General features: G+C 44.2%; 1 protein-coding gene across 8 annotated transcripts in view; it reads right to left on the reverse strand.

The window, feature by feature from the left end:
- Window positions 1–2,002: 2,002 nt before the first annotated feature.
- Window positions 2,003–16,609, reverse strand: part of Dlgap4 (DLG associated protein 4) — a 175,764-nt gene continuing 161,157 nt past the window's right edge. For 7 of the 8 annotated variants that reach the window (XM_047538760.1, XM_047538756.1, XM_047538759.1 and 4 more), the window contains 3 exons: window positions 5,552–5,643; window positions 4,537–4,692; window positions 2,003–3,719 (listed from right to left, as the gene is read on the reverse strand). In XM_047538760.1, coding sequence (XP_047394716.1) covers window positions 3,501–3,719; window positions 4,537–4,692; window positions 5,552–5,643 — 467 coding nt within the window. In that variant the 3' untranslated portion in view covers window positions 2,003–3,500. Of the gene's footprint in view, window positions 3,720–4,465; window positions 4,693–5,551; window positions 5,644–16,609 lie in introns of all 8 variants that reach the window. The other variant, XM_047538761.1, reaches the window with a different exon arrangement.

The raw sequence follows: 16,609 nt of genomic DNA on the forward strand, positions 1-16,609 counted from the left end.
AATGCTGCGAGACTCCGGGGACTTGCAATCCAGGGGAGCTTGGGGTTCAAGAAAGGAAACCTGGTCTCCTTGCTCTCAGATGCGCAGCCCTGTGTGGGAGTTCTGGGGACTCATGGGTGGCTTATGGTGTCCTGTTCCCCAGGGCCTCTTCCCTGGTCATCCTGTAGCCTCCAGGGGTGCTTCCTGCCTCTGCCCCGGCTCTGCTCTGTCCTGGTAGAGACTGGGCTTTGGAAACACGGAAGCCAAGGACTCTATCCCAGATTCCCTGGGAAGCTGCTCTACACCATTTCTAAAGTGACACCTGTTCCTGATCTAAGTCATAATCTTGTCAAAACTGTTTACCCTGAATCTAGAGAAAAAATAATAAACTCAAATTTGTAACATTTTATAAGACGCTTGGATACTTTAAAATATAATTAACAGAAAACAAAAAGAAAGACAGGGAAACTTTTTGATTCAGAGACGAGAGAAACATGGTAACCAAAACGAGTGAACCTTCACTGGACCCTTAATGGACAGGGAAAAGCCCTAAAGAACATTACCTGGGCACCTGGCGCTTGGCACCTTAGGTAATATTAGTACCTGGGCTTTGACTGCTCTCCTGGGTAAGGGAGGTCCTGCCTGGAACATTCATTGTTAAATTTGAGGGTGATAATGGCACTATGTCCAGGTGTGAAATGTCTTCATTGTTAGGAGTTGCACAGCATATTTTGGTGCCACTGTGCCAGGAGGGCCAGGAGTAGAGGCCCAGGTTCTGCATGCTACTCCTCACCGGTTGGTGCTTCTGATCCAGAGCAGGGTCCTGCCCCCAGGCTCTGAAGAGATAAGGGCCACCCCAGGCCCTCCAGGCCCATTGGGTAGGGATGGACTGCTAGCTGCTGGTGGCCTTGAAGCCACGTTTGACCCATCCCTGCCTTCACTCACCTTTGCACAGGTGGCTCAGTGCTGGCTGCTGGGACCTTCTTTGCTCACCTTTAGGTCGCCCGGCTGGGTCTCAGGGCAGGGGTGGGTCTGGGAAGCCCCAGGGTTTAATCAGAGACTCCATGGTCACTGACACTCAGCCATCATGCCAGACATACCTACCAGGATCCAGGAATGAGGCCAAGCTGCTCTGAGCACAGGGGCCTGGCCACAGGGTTGGGTGGGTTCACAGGTTGGCTGTGACGGCTAGGCGGCCTGGACACAGCTCGTGGGAAAGGGAGATCAGTGCATCCCTGGACCTGAGATCACTGGCGGCCTGCCTAGGCTGGTCCGAGAGGAAACAGTGACTGTGGCTCCAGAGCCTGGCCGGGGCCTTCTAAAAGGCACGTTCCTATCTCCTGGGGTTGGTACCTACCATGCCTTTTGCCTGGAAGGCATTTTCTTACCCCCAAAGCTGCTCAGTACCCACTGGTGGGGACCAGAATGTTCCTGCCCAGCCTAGGCTTGGGCTGCTCTGCTTCCCACAGCCTTTCTCGGCTGCATCTCCTTTTCTGTGGTAGATTTGAACTCACCCACGCCACACTGTTGAGGTCTCTCCTGCCCGGTGAGCCAGTGCAGCCTGCACAGCCCTGCACCATTCAAAGGTGAGTGCAGGCAGGGGAGGCCACGCTGGACTACCTGGTCACTGGTCAGCGAGCACCCCAGCTCTGTCCCTGAGCTTGGCAAGTGTGCCTGGTGCATGTGCTGTCTAGGCGGAAGCAGCAGTGGGGCACTGAGCAGCCTGTCCTGGAACATGTGCAGAGTCCAGATCCGAGAAGAGCCCGTCCCGGCTCTATAGAGCAGCTTCTGACGAAGCCCCTTCTCCTCACAGGAGGCTGGCGGGGCACATGCTGCACACACGCCTTCCAGACAAGACGTGAGCTTCGCTCTCTCACCCAGGATCACAGAGCTGGTGCGTGACAGCTGGAACTGGGGTTTGCACTCAAGTCGGCCCATCTGGTTTCCTGGGGGCGTCCACTGCCACCCTCCTCTCCCCGGCCTGACCCACGCGCTGCAATAACACCATGAGCCTGTGGTACACGTTACCTCATTTATTCTCACAACATGCCTGTGAGGTAGGGAGGGGCAGGGACTGTCCCCATTTTACAGAGGAGGAAGTTGAGGCACACAGAGGTCAAGTGACTTGCCCAAGGTCACAGACGGCGGCCAAGCTGGATTGGGGCCCCAGAGCAGGCCCTTGGTTCATCCAGGGGGGACCCCCTGCAGCACGCGCAGGACGTCTCCAATGCCCTGGAGTTGTATGTCCAGTACCGAGCGGCCCCTGGCGTCCTGAGTGCCCTGCTGCCCTTGCCTGGCCCGCCCCACCCCGCCCTGTTGGCCCGGGCCTCTGCAGCTCAGGGCTCCTGACACCCGGGAGAAGGGATGGGGCAGGGGAGAGAGGAGAATGGGGTAAAAAAACAGAACGGAACGGAAAACTCAGAGGCTGGGTTGGCAGGGGTGGGCGGGAGGGACAAAAACAAAAACAAAAACAAAAAGAGGGCTGCTTACACACAAGGTATATATTTTTACACACACTTGTACACACACCTAGATATAGTACATGTAAAAATATATGCTATTCACACACCCGCCTCCTGCCAGGTGCCCCAAGAGCCGGTGGTGGCGCTGGTGGCAGGTGAGCAGAGGGCGTTGTTAAATATACACTCTAGGGTCTATGTGCATATGTACACATACGTACAGACACCGCCACCTGCCCGTGGGCACTGGACCAGGCGCGGCCAAGGACAGACAACCCCTGGAAGCCACTCTGAGTCCTAAATTTTCTTTTGCTGAAGGAAGAAGGGGCTGGAGAGAAGGCTGGAGTCTGGAATGCGGGAACCGTGGCTTCACCTCACTTCCCCCAAAGACCAGCACATTCCTCCTCTGCTCAGAGGCAAGTCCTGTCTGACGTCGCCTGGGGGCAGCAGGGGGCGGCCTCCGCGGTGCGTGCCTGTGCGAGACTGTGTGTGAGCACTTGGTGGGGGGAGCGCGGCTCTCTGCTCTCTGGGCCCTGATCGACCCCAGAGGCTGAGACGCAGAGCCGCTGGCCATGGTGGTGACCCCTGTGTGAGCTCTGAAGGGAAAAGAAAAATGTAAGAATGAAAAATCCAAGGTCAGCGCGGGGGTAGCCGGGAAAAGGAGGGACATGGCAGGTGCCCAAGGCTGCCCTTGGACTGTCGTCGTCTTGTAAACAAGCTAGTGTAAGTTCTCATTGATAGAACAGTAAAAAGACCGCAGTCTGAGGCTGGGCCGGGAGTTGCCGAGTCCACTATCTAGTCCACCACGGCCAGCAAGAGGGAAAAAAGAGTTTTTTAGTTTTGTTGAATTTTTTTGTGTGAAGTCTTCATAACCTAAAGCTGGGAGGGACCCAAAAAAGCCAAATCGTGAGCCCTTGTATGCGTCAATTTGAAAGTTGGCTCAGGGTCTCTAAAGAGAGTAACCATACTAAAGGTTGAGAAAATTTTGTTTCATTCTCATTAAGATTTTTTTGTGTTTTTTAAACACTTTAAAATTGTTTCCTTCCTTCTTCCTTCATGGTCTCAGAGCCTGGTCTGGGCCTCAGGGACATAAATTTCGATGCTGTCTGCGCTCTCTGTGGCCGAGTTCTGCCGCACAGAAGCTGCCCGCTTGGCTGCCAGAAGTCTCTTGCGGGCCTCCTGACGCTGCTTGTCCCCTGCGTCTGAGGCCTTGTCGCGGCTCACTGCCGGCTTGGATTTGGCTGGCTTCTTTGGGACCGGAGGGGGTGGTTTCTTCTCTTCCTTTAGTAAGACAGTGAGGAAGGAACAAAAATAAAATAAAGGTGCCACATTTTGTGTGGCACTACCCCCAACTAAATGCTGCAGCTGGATCTCCCACCCTGCCTCCCTGCACTGGGCACAGGCAACACACATCTGGAATCAGGAAGCCACAAGAAGCGATGATAGTGGGAGTAGCACAAGGCACAGGAGCAAAAAGCAAGCCAGAATCCTAGAATGTTCTAGCAGGAGAGGACGGACAGGTCACCTGTTCCCACCCTGCTCTGAGCCACTGGGAGCCTGAAACTCAGTCAGGAATCAGCCTGAGTCCTCCAGTCAGACAGGACTGACTCCCCAGTCACATTCTGCATGCTGTCCTAGGGGATCCGAACTTACAGGGGCCACAGTCCAACAGAGTAGGTTCCACTGATTTACAGAAGGCAGCCCGAGCCTCAAGAGGCTGGTTGCCACAAGGAGGGGGAACAGGGTCCAGACCCCAGTACACCAGGGAGCAAGGCCCCAGGAGAAGGGACTGTTTTGCTGATTGCAAAGTTCCAACAGCCACGTCTCCAGTGCTGTGGCGTGGGCATGCCCCTCCCAGGACTCCCCTTTCCTGAACATGCAGGGCAGGATGGCATGCTTCAGGGGGCAGCCTCGACTACACAGAGCGAGCAGCAGGCTGGACAAGTGCCAAGCATGGACCCCGGCAGTGATGGACGTGAGCCCCAGCTCAAGACGACACACGGAGAAGGGAGCCAAGCAGCACTGACCGATGTGGGCAGCGTTATTGCCGACCAGGAATTTGTCCCTGGACTTCCCCTCCGCACTGCTCCATGCTCACCTTCCTCTTCTCGGGGGTCTCCACCAGCTGCCAGCTGTTGGCCTTGAGGTGGTAGAGTTCATCAAACTTCATGCTGATGTCCTCGATGGACAGCTGTAGCAGGTCCCAGAACCCTGCCAGGTCCTGGGCTGTTGGACGTGGGTTGGCATCAGGGTTCTGTGGGGCAGACAGTGATCAGGGGTGGGCAAGGCAGAAGCTTGTCCTCCTACCCACACACGGTCCTCTGGCCCTGCCAGTCCTAGAGGGGCTCTGGGAGCCTAGTCCGGCTCCTGGGTTCCCAGTGTCTGCATTAGTATCTGGGTGAGTAAATGGAGCCAGCTTCTGGCTGGTGTCAGTCCCAAAGGCAGGGTGGGCCCGCAGAAGGAGGAAGCAGTTTAATTACAAGAATGGGCCCATGCTTGGGGTCCAAGGCCGGCGCCACCACTACAGGGTCATGGCGAGGAAGGCACTCATATCCTCATGGGTGCCAGCACACCCAGCGGTTCTCATTTTACAGCAAAGAAACACTCTTGGCCAGGCTCTGCCAGTGAAGTGGGGGGACGCTGGACTCAATCCAGGTGGGTTGATCACGGGATCCATGTAGTCTCCCTCCCATCATTCTGTTCCATGATAACGCAACCCTCAGGTGCCTACAGGTCCTGCAGACAAACACTCCCCACAAGCCCCACCCGAGAAGTTCTCCCCCTGCTTGGTTCACTGAGAGACTCTGACAGGTGGCCAGGAGGGAGAAGGAGACCTCTCCCTTCTGGTGGTGCTTCTTCAGTTCTTACCTGGCGTGCCATCTTGGGCACAGAATGGACTACACAGCAGTCAGTCAGTGCGAACTGACGCTCCTGCTCACGTGGCTGTTTCTACGTTGTGGTCAATGCCCTTTCAGGAGTGCCACTCCTGGTTCTGTGCTGTGCCAGGCACTGGCATGCACTGCCACCACCTTGCCAGTGCCTGCAGGAAGCAGGACCTTCTCTATGCCATGAAGGTTAGAGAGGCTGTGTGAAGGGACAAGAGTCACACTCACCAAGTTCTGCTCACAGAGGCCCCGGAACTGCTGGAATTTCTGGGACATCAGTAGCTGGGCGCTGCCCACAGCACTGAGGACTTTTCCTAAGACTGAGGGAGAAAGGGGAAAAGCCAACTTAGCAGAGCACAGGGATGCTGGTGGAGTGGGACCACACATATAAATTGGCATTTGGGGATGGCTTTGGGTCTTCATTTTATTTATACATTAATACATTTTGAGAAAAATGCAAATAATAAAGATAAAGTGAACCCTATTTCCTATCTCCTAAGGATATTTTATGGCAATAAATAAGGAAATGAAGCTTAAATGGAAAAATTTTCAGGAAAATATAAATTTCCGTCAAGGACTCAAAGAACTACTAAAAAATTTGACTTTTTTCCTTCAGTACTTGGAAACTGAACTCAGGGCTTTGTACTTGCTAGGCAAGTGCTTGACTACTGAACTACATCCCCAGCCCCTTTTTATTTTGAGACAGCGTCTTGCTAATTTGCTCAGGCTGGCCTCCACCTTGCAATCCTCCAGCCTCAGTCCCAGACCACTAAGTAACTTTTTTTTTTTTTTAAGTTGAAACAGAAGTTAAACATCTTCCCCCCAAAAGAAACTTGCTTTTCTATCTCCAGTGTCAGGGTCAGTATTCAAATGATGGATAAAGGCAGTCAGTGCCAGTCCGGGTGGTGGGATTCCTCAGAAGGGACAGCCCTATCAGGCGAGGTTTTTACATAACCTTCAAGGAACAGACAATCCCTATCTTACATATACAGGCCGACAGGAAAGATACAACTTACTTCAGGAACCCTGTGAGCAGACTGACATGCCAAGAACAGAGCACTTTGATTATTAACATAAATATGAAAGTCTTTTCAGCAAAACATAAGCAAATAGAATCCAACCAAAGAGTTTCAAAAATAAACATCCTAACCATGAAGTGTTCAGCTCCAGAGTATTACGCTGATTTTTTACAGTGACTTCTAGTTTTAAAGTCACAGCATAAAGACAATATTATTCCCTCACCCTGCCAGAAAGCCTGAAAAGCAAAGTACACGAGAAGTCAAAATGCAAACTGTCTCCCCAGAGCTCAAGTGTGATAAGAGAGGAGGGCCGCTGCATGCCGCGACGGCTGTGGTAGGGCTCAGTGAAGGTGGCAGGTTTGAGTTTTCCAAAATAAGTGGCACCAAGGAAGAGGGTGAGCCATGCGTGGTATGTGACTTTGCTGGGCAGCACCACCCTGCCAGCCTGGCATGTGTCCTGGTTCCTCTCCCACACGATCTACTTGTAGGACACACTGAGGAAGAATGTGCCTCGTGAAGTTTGTACTGAAAAGGAACCGACGGAGGAGGGAAGCAAGACGTCACAGGAACCACCACAGCACAGGAACATCTACCAGAGAACTGTTGCCAGGAAACAGATGAAAATTGTGATATTCAGCTACACAGAAGAGAGGTTCGAAGTGGAGACAGAGGTGCTCCAAAGAGGGATGGATGACACGACGATGGAGGGAGGCAGACGGGAGCTCTGCGACCAGAGCAGAGACACACTGGGCCATCTGCAGAACCGGGGCCTAGGCTGCAGAAACTACCTGAAGACCGCACGTGGGTGCCTTTAGAACCAGAAGCAGCAACGTGACGCACTAGAAAGTACTATGAAAAAAAGACTGTTGGGCACCACAGTGCATGCCCGTGATCCCAGTGGCTTGGGAGGCAGGAGGATTGCAAGTTCAAGGCCAGCCTTAGCAACTTAATGAGACCCTGTCTCAAAATAAAAAAGGACTAGGGATGAAGCAGTGGTAAAGTGCCCCTGGGCTCGATTCCCGGGGGGGGGATATATGTATGTATATATATATATATGGAGACATGGGTTAGAAAAAGAATATGTATCTATCGAGTTCAAAAATGGGGGCTGGGGAGATAGCTCAGTTGGTAAAGTGCTTGCCTTGCATGCACAAGGCCCTGGGTTCGATCCCCAGCACCGCAAAAAAAAAAAAAAAAAAAAAAAAAAAAAAAGAGTTCAAAAATGGGGGGCTGAGGCTGGGGCTCAGTGGCAAAGCGCTTGCCTGGGTTTGATTCTCAGCACCACATAAAAATAAACAAAATAAAGGCATTCTGTCCATCTACAACTACATAAAGTGATGATAATAAAAAAGAGTTCAAAAAGGTGAGAATGAAGTTAATGAAAGAAATATTTGGAGAGATCATGGTTAAGAATCTTTCAGAAATGGCTAATAACACCAGTCCCAAGAAGCAGGAAGTCAAATGACTCTCAAGCAAAGACTGACTTATTTACACTAAAAGCAAAAACAAAGAAGCTCTTAAGGAATCAAACAGAAACTTAAGCACAACAACCGATGAAGGCAGTAAAAAAATAAAGTACTGAGAAGAAGGGATTAATGACTGGATGGGAGAGAACAGTCTCTTCAACAAACTGTCTGGGAAAACTAGACATTCATGTGCAAAAATTGGTGTACCTTTAACCTATACCATATTTAAAAATTAACTCAAAATGAATTAAAGGTGAAAACTATCAAACTCTTGGATGAAAAGAAACAAATCTTCATGACCTTGGGGATCTGGCAATGCTTTCTTAAACAAGACGCCAAAAGCACAGGAAACAAAAGAAACAAATAGATCAACTGAACTTCACTGAAAATGAAAACTTTTATTCTTCAAAGGACACTATGAAAAAAGCAGAAAGGTAACCCACGAGGTTCCGAGAGGAGTGGAGATGGCCCATGAAAGGTACACGGCCAGAGGATGGAACCTGTCTGGGACATGGAGGCTGGCTGCCTGGGACCTAGGCACTGGGGTGCTGGGAGGCCCTGTGTCTTCACGGAAGCAAAGCAGAACAGTAGTGGCTAAACAGTAAGAGGTGAGAGCTGAGCAGAAAGACCCCTGGAAAGACACGTGGTATACTGTGCTGATCAGAGACACATCTGAAACACAGGGACACGCAGAAAGTTGATAAATAAGAAAAAGGTACACCAGGTAAATTCTAAAAAAAAAAAAAGAATACTGGTAGAGCTACACTAATGCAAGAGTAGATTCTGAGAGAAAAACTCAAGATAAAAAGCGTTCCCAAATTTTGACAGAGGATTCCATTCACCAGGAAATTGAAAACATTTCTTAACTCCCGATTACAAAAATGGGGAAAAAAAATTCTTAACTTATAAGCATCTAATAATATAGCTTAAAAAATGTAAAGTGAGGCCTGGGGCTGTGGCTCAGAGGTGAGCGCGTGCCTAGCATGTGTGAGGCACTTGGTTCAATTCTCAGCACCTTGTATAAATAAATAAATAAATAAAATAAAGGTCTATCAAAAACTAAAAATATATACATTAAAAAAAAAGTGAAAAGCAAGAGACTGTAAGAAGCAGCATTTATCACTGGAGTCAAGACACTAGCATACTTCTTTCAGTAGCTAACAGGTAACTTGGCCCCCAGAGGACTAAGCTCAGAGAATATTTAATTCACTTAATGAGCTTGATGTAAAGGATAAAATACAGAACTCTAAACCCAGTATCTATAAAATCTGCTTTCTTGTCAGATGTGGATATGGAACATTCACTAAAACTGACAACATGCTCAGCGATAATACAATGCATTTTAAAGAACTGCGGTGGTGCGCTCCTGTAATCCCAGTGACTCTAAAGGCTGAGGCAGGAGGATCACAAGTTCAAGGGCAGCCTCAGCAACTTAGGCCCGAAACAACTTAGTGAGCCCCTGTCTCAAAATAAAAAGAAGAAAGGGTTGGGGATGTGGCTCAGTGGTAAAGTGCCCCTGGGCTAAATCCCCCACACCCGCCCCCTCCAATAAAATAAAATAAAAAAGAACTGGATATCATACAGATCTTGTTTTCAACATTAATACATGTAGGTCAGAAACCTGTAATGAAAATGTAATTAATTAATCTCCAAATATGTAAAAAAAATAACAGTTTTAAATAACCCACTGGTCAAAGAAATCACATATTTTAAGTTGTCAGATATGGCTTAAGTTGTACTTGGAGAGAAAGGCACAGGTTTCAAATTCTGTAAAAAAGGATGGGCTGAAAAACAAATTAAGTATGGATATGAGATACTGGTAAAGGAACAACACAATTAATCCAAGGAGTGCAAATAGTCAATTAATAGGGGACTAATAAAATTAACAAGCCATACCAGATTGATCAGGATTTTTTAAAAAGGCAAATAAAAATACTAGGAATGCCCGACATGGTGGTGCACACTGTAATCCCAGTGGTTCAAGAGGCTGAGGTAGGAGGATTGAGAGTTCAAAGCCAGCCTCAGGCTCAGCAACTCAGCGAGACCCTAAGCAACTAAGAACCTGCTCAAAAAAAAAAAAAAAAAAAATTGCTGGGGATATGGCTTAATCAGTGATTAAGTGCCCCTGAGTTCAATCCTGGATACAAAAAAAAAAAAAAAAGAAAAGAAAAAATAACCAGGCGCCGTGATATATGCCTGTAATCCCAGCGGCTTAGGAGGCTGAGACAAGAGGATCTTGAGTTCAAAGCCATCCTTAGAAACAGTGAGGCGCTAAGCAACTCAGTGAGACTCTGTCTCTAAATAACATACAAAATAGGGTTGGGGATGTGGCTCAGTGTTTGAGTGCTCCTGAGTTCAATTCCCAGAACCAAATAAATAAATACATAAATAAATGAAATGAATGAATGAATGAAAATAGGATCATATGACATAACTAACCTGGGAAAGAAAAAAAATTCTGTGAAACAGTGAAATAAAAGACAATTCTGTGGCCATACTACCAAAAGTGTTATACAGATTTAATGCAATTCCAATTAAAATCTCAATGACATTCTTCATAGAACTAGAAAAAGCAATCATGATATTCATTTGGAAAAATAAAAAACCTAGAACGGCCAAAGCAAGCCTTAGTAAGAAGAGTGAAGCAGGAGGCATCACAATACCAGACCTCAAACTATACTACAGAGCCACAATAACAAAAATGGACAGTATTGGCACCAAAACAGATAGACAGAGCAATGATACAAAACAGAAGACACAGAGACAAACGCATATAAATACAGTTATTTCATACTAGACAAAGGAGTCAAAAACATTCATTGGAGAAAGGACAGCCTGTTCAATAAATGGTGCTGGGAAAACTGGAAATACACATGTAACAAAATGAAATCAAACCCCTCTCTCTCACCCTGCATGAAACTCAACTCGAAGTGGATCAAAGACTTAGGCATTAGACTAGAGACCCTGTGCCTAACAGAAGAAAAAGTAGGCCCAAATCTTTACCCTGTGGGTTTAGGATCTGATTTCCTTAACAAGACTCCTAAAGTGTAAGAAGTTAAATAAAGAATCAATAAATGGGATGGATTCAAACTAAAAAGATTGTTCTCAGCAAAGGAAACAATCAATTATGTAAAGAGACAGCCTACAGAATGGAAGAAAATCTTTACCACATGTACATCAGATAGAGCATTAATCTCCAGGATATATAAAGAACTCAAAAAAACATAACCCAATCAATAAATGGGCTAAGGAACTGAGTAGATACTTTACAGAAGAAGAAATACTATCAATCAACAAATGTATGAAAAAATGTTCAACATCCTTGACAATGAGAGAAATGCAAATCAAAACGATTCTAAAATTTTATCTCACCCTATTTGGAATGGCAATTATCAAGAATACAAGTAATAACAAGTGTTGATGAGGATGTGGGGAAAAAGATACACTCATACACTGCTGGTGGGACTGAAGATTGGTGCAACCAGTGTGGAAAGTGGTATGGGGATTCCTCAGGAAACTTGGAATGGAACCACCATTTGACCCAGCTATCCGATTTGAGTTTATTCCCAAAGGACTTAAAATCAGCAGTGACACAGCCACATATTGATGTTTATAGCAGTTCAATTCACGACAGTAAAACTATGGAACCAACCTAGATGCCCTTCAACAGATGAGTGGAAAAAGAAAATGTGGTACACAATGGAATATTACTCAGCCTTAAATAAGAGTGAAATTCTGCCATTTGCAGGTAAATGGATGGAACTGGAGAAAATCATGCTAAGTAAAATAAGCCAATCCCAAAACACCAAAGGTGAAATGTTTTCTCTGATAAGAGGATGCTGATCCATTGTTGGGGGTGGGAAGGGAAGAATGAAGGAACTTTGGATTATACAGAGGGGAGTGAGGGAAGGGATGGGGTAGTGGGGATGGGAAGGACAGTAGAATGAGACAGACGTTATTACCCTATATAACATGTATGAAATTTAAAAAAAAATTCATCACTGTCAAAAAAAAAGATAATGAAAAATAAATTAATTAAAAAAAAAAGGCTGGGGATATGGTTCAGTGGCTACTAAGCACCCGAGGTTCAATTCCTGGTACATAAATAAATAAATAAATAAATAGCAAGAGGGGAGAAGAATCTATTAACAGAACTTATCACATTACTAGATTAAAGAAAAACCATGATTATCTAAATAGATACAATAAAAACTCCATTTAATTACACACACACACACACACACACACACACACACACACATATTTTCTTTTTTGAGACAGGATCTTGCTAAATTGCCCAGGCTGGCCTCCAACTTCTGATCTTCCTGCCTTAGCCTCCAGAATAGTTGGGATTATAGGCATGTGCCTCTATACTGAGTTCAACAATTTTCTTTCTTTTTTTCTGTACCAGGGGTTGTACCCCAGGGGTGCTTAGCCACTGGGCCATATTTTGAGACAAGGTCTTGCTAAGTTGCTTAGGGCCTTGCTGAGTTGCTGAGGATGGACTTGAATTTGGGTTCCTCCTGCCTTAGCTTCCTGAGGTGCTGGGATTACAAGTGTGCACCACCACACCAAGCACCAATAATTTTCTCTACCAGAATTAGAATAGCTACAAAAACCTACAGTATTATATACTACTTAATGGTATAATGTTAAATGAGATTTATTATTTACAAATAAATTTTAAAATTAGTAAAAATATAGCAAGATTTCCAGATATAAAATCAATATAAAGGCCAAGAGCATTTTAATAAATAGTAATAATTAGTTATTATCCTACAAAATAAAATGAATGATAGAGGCTTACCTCATTTCACAGAAAAATCAGTTACAGGGGATCAAGGACTTAAATAGGAAAGCCAAAACTTGAAAAATTGTTACTAAAAGTAAATGGTAAAATATGTCTTCTGACTTTGGGAGAAATAATTTCTTTGGTGTGCATTGGGGGGTTGTTTTTTAAGACTCATGCTGTATTGCCCAGTCTGGCCTTGAACTCATGATTCTCTTGCCTTAACTCCTGAGTAGTTGGATTAGAGGTGAGTGTTACTATGATTGGAAGAAAGAGCTTAAGTGCAAACCATACAAGATAACACTGATAAATCTAACTACATTAAAATTAAGAATATTTGTTCATTTAAAAGATACTATAGCTGGGCACAGAGGCACATGCCTGTAATCCCAGAGACTTGCAAGGCAGAGGCAGGAGGATTGCAAGTTTGAGGCCAGGCTCAGCAATTTAGTGAGATTCTGTCTCAAAATAAAAAATAAAAAGGGCTGGGTATATAGTTGAATGGTAGAGCACCCCTGGGTTCAATGGTTCAATCCCTAGTACCACCAAAAAAGAAGAAAAAAAAGATACCATAAAGAAACTGAAAGGACAAGTCATAACTAGAAGGAAATATCTACAATATATGTAACTGACAAAAGTTCCAAAATCCAGATATATAAAGATCACCTGTAAGTCAATATGAAATAGGTAACCTAATTAAAAAATGAGCAACAGATGCAAACAGGCATTAGACAAATGAGGAAATTTGAATGGCTGATAAGTGAAAAGATGCTTGATTTCATTAGTAACCAATGAAATATGAATAACTACTATTTCATATCTATAGAATAGGGGAGGGAAAAAACCTTTTACATACTAGGTGTAAGCAAAGATGTAGAACACTAGGTACTTTCATAGAGTGCAGAAGGGAATATAATTTGGCATGACCATTTTGAAGAACAACCTGGCACTGTGTAAAACTGATCAAGTGCACATCCTGACTCAAGCATTTCTATTTCTAGCATATACCTTAGAAAACTCATTTATGTGCACCAGGAGACACACTATGTTCAGAACAACCCAGAGTCAGCACCCTGCTTAATGGTGAAAAGCTGAATTATTTCCCCCTAATATCAGGAAGACAAAAACAAAGATGCATGCACCTGCCACTTCTATTTAATGTTATACTGCAGCCAAGGCCTTCAGGCAAAAAATGAAGTAACAAGAATCCAGATAAGAAAGAAAAAAGCAAAACTACTTTTATTCTCAGAAGACATGATCTCGTATACAAAAAAACCTAAGGAAGACACATAAAAGATTAGAATGAACAAATAAGTTCAGTAAAGTTGCAGGATACAAGGTCAATATTTTAAAAAATCAATTAAGGGTTGGAGTATAGCTCAGCGTCACAACACTTGCTTAGCATATAGGAGGCTCTGGGTTTGATACCCAGCATCACAGACAAAATATATATCTCTACACACTATCAGTGGACAATCTGAAAGTAAAATTAAGAAAATAATTCTATGTACAATAGCAAGAAGATGAATAAAATACTTAACAAATATACTTAACAAAAGTGTTGAAACTTATACACTGAAAGGTATAAAAAAATCATGAAAAGAAAAATTTAAAAATGTAAATAAATAAAAGGATTTTCCATGTTCATGGTTGGGAAGGCTTAATATTGTTAAGATGCCAATACTCTCCAAACTGATTCACAGACTTAATGCAATCCCTGTCAAAAATCCTGGTTGCTTTTCTTTAGAAAAACTGAAAAGCTGATTTCAGCTGCCTATAATCCCCCCCCCACACACACCCAATGTGAGGTCTCACTATTTTGCCCAGGTTGGTTTGGAACTCCTGGACTCAAGCAAACCTCCAATCTCAGCCTCCCAACCTCGTACTACAGGTATATGTCACAGTACCCAACTTGATCTATTAATTTTTTTACTTAAAATTTTTTATTTTTAAATTTCTAGTACTGGTATCTGAGCCCAGAGGTGCTCTACCACCAAATCACATTCCCAGTCCTTTTTATTTATGTTTTATTTTGAGACAAGGTCTCACTAAGTTGCCAAGCTGGCCTTGAACTTGTGATCCTCCTTCCTTAGCCTCCTAAGTTAGTGAGACTACGGGCATGTGCTACAGTGCTTTGCTAATCTGGGTTGAAGAACAAAGTTGAAGGACTCATATTTCTCAATTTCAAAACTTATCACAAAACTATAGCAAGTACGACAGTGTGATACTGGCATAAGTGTATACATATGTATCAGTGCCAAGGAATAAAATTGAGAGTTCAAATATAAATCCTTGCATTTGATTTTTGACAAGGGTGCCAAAACCATTCAATGGGGGGAAAGAATAGTGTCCTTAAAAAATGGTGCTAGATATCCAAAAGTGAAAGAATGAAGTTGGACTCACACTTCACACCACACACAAAGACTAATTCAAGATTACTAAAGGTATCAGTTAAAATTGTAACTGTTAGAAGTAAACAGGAGTGAATCTTCATGACCCTGGATTAGACAACAGTTTCTTAGACTTCACATCAAAAGCATGGTGACAGAAGAAACAAATCAGTAAATTATACCTCATTAAAATTAAAAACTTAGGGGTGGGGGTGCAACTCTGTGATAAAGCACATGCTAAGCATGTGAAAGCCCTGGGTTTGATTCCAGTACCACAAAAATATAAATGAAAAAAAAATTTAAATTTAGCCAAAAAGTGAAACAACCTGACTGTCCATCGACTGATGAATAAGCAAAATGGAACCCATCACACAACAGAATATTATTGAGCAATAAAAAGAACTGGTTTCTGGGCTGGAGTTTTGGCTCAGTGGTAGAACACTTATTTCCATCCTCAGCACCACATATAAATAAATAAAATAAAGGTATTGTGTCTATCTACAACAAAAAACAAATAGTTAAAAAAGAAAGTGTTCCTGATACATACAACAACATGGGTAACCCTCAAACATATTATGCTAAGTACAAAATGCTAAACACGCTGGGCACAGGGGCACATGCTCAGGGACTCAGGAGGTCAAGGCAGAAGGATTCCAAGTTCAAAGCCAGCCTCAGCAATTTAGGGAAACTCTAAGCAACTTAGATCCTGTGAAAGAAAGAAAGGAAAGGAAGGAAGGAAAGAAGGAAAAAAAAAGAAAAAGAAAGGAAGAGCAGGAAGGAAGGGGGCTGGGGATGTGGCTCAGTGGTAAAGCACCTCTGATTAAATTCCTGGTATGGTACCAAAAAAAAAAAAAAAAAAGAAGAAGAAAAAGTTAAACACAAGAGATCATGTGTTGCATGATCTCATTTATAGGAAATGTTCAAAATATGGGATTCTATGAAGAAAAAGTAGAGAAAATTAGTGCTTACCTAGGACTAGGGGATTGAGAGGAAGTGATGGGGAAAGATGACTAAATGGGTACAAGGTTTCTTTTTGGGGTAAAGAAAATGTCCTAAAATTGGGTAGTAGTGATTGTCCCACAACTCTGTGAATTCACTAGCTCACTAAACTGTATCCCTTAATGCAGTAAAAATGTTTTAGAATGCAAATTACATCTCAGGGCTCGGGGTATAGCACACTGGTAGCATGTGCTTATTAGCATTCACAAGGCCTTGGGTTCAATCCACAGAATGTCCCCCAAGTTATATCTCAATAATGTTGTTATTAAAAAATGTTCTGGGTTAGACAAAGGGAATAAAGGGAAGGGAGGGGGGATGAGACTAGGAAAGACAGTAACTTTCCTATGTTCACATATGAATATAGGACCAGTGTATCTCCACATCATGTACAACCACAAGAATGGGGAGTTACACTTCATGTATATATAAGAGGTCAAAATACATTCTACTGTCATGTATAACTAAAGAACAAATAAAAGATTTTAAAAAATGTCCTGAATTGGCCAGGCACGGTGGCACACTCCTGTAATCCCAGAGACTTGGGAAGCTGAGGCAGGAAGATCTCAAGTTTGAAGTCAGCCTGAGCAATGTAGTGAGACCCTGTCTCAAAATAAAAATAAAAA

The sequence above is a fragment of the Sciurus carolinensis genome, chromosome 2 (assembly GCF_902686445.1).
Source record: "Sciurus carolinensis chromosome 2, mSciCar1.2, whole genome shotgun sequence".
In the NCBI taxonomy this organism is placed as follows: domain Eukaryota; kingdom Metazoa; phylum Chordata; class Mammalia; order Rodentia; family Sciuridae; genus Sciurus; species Sciurus carolinensis.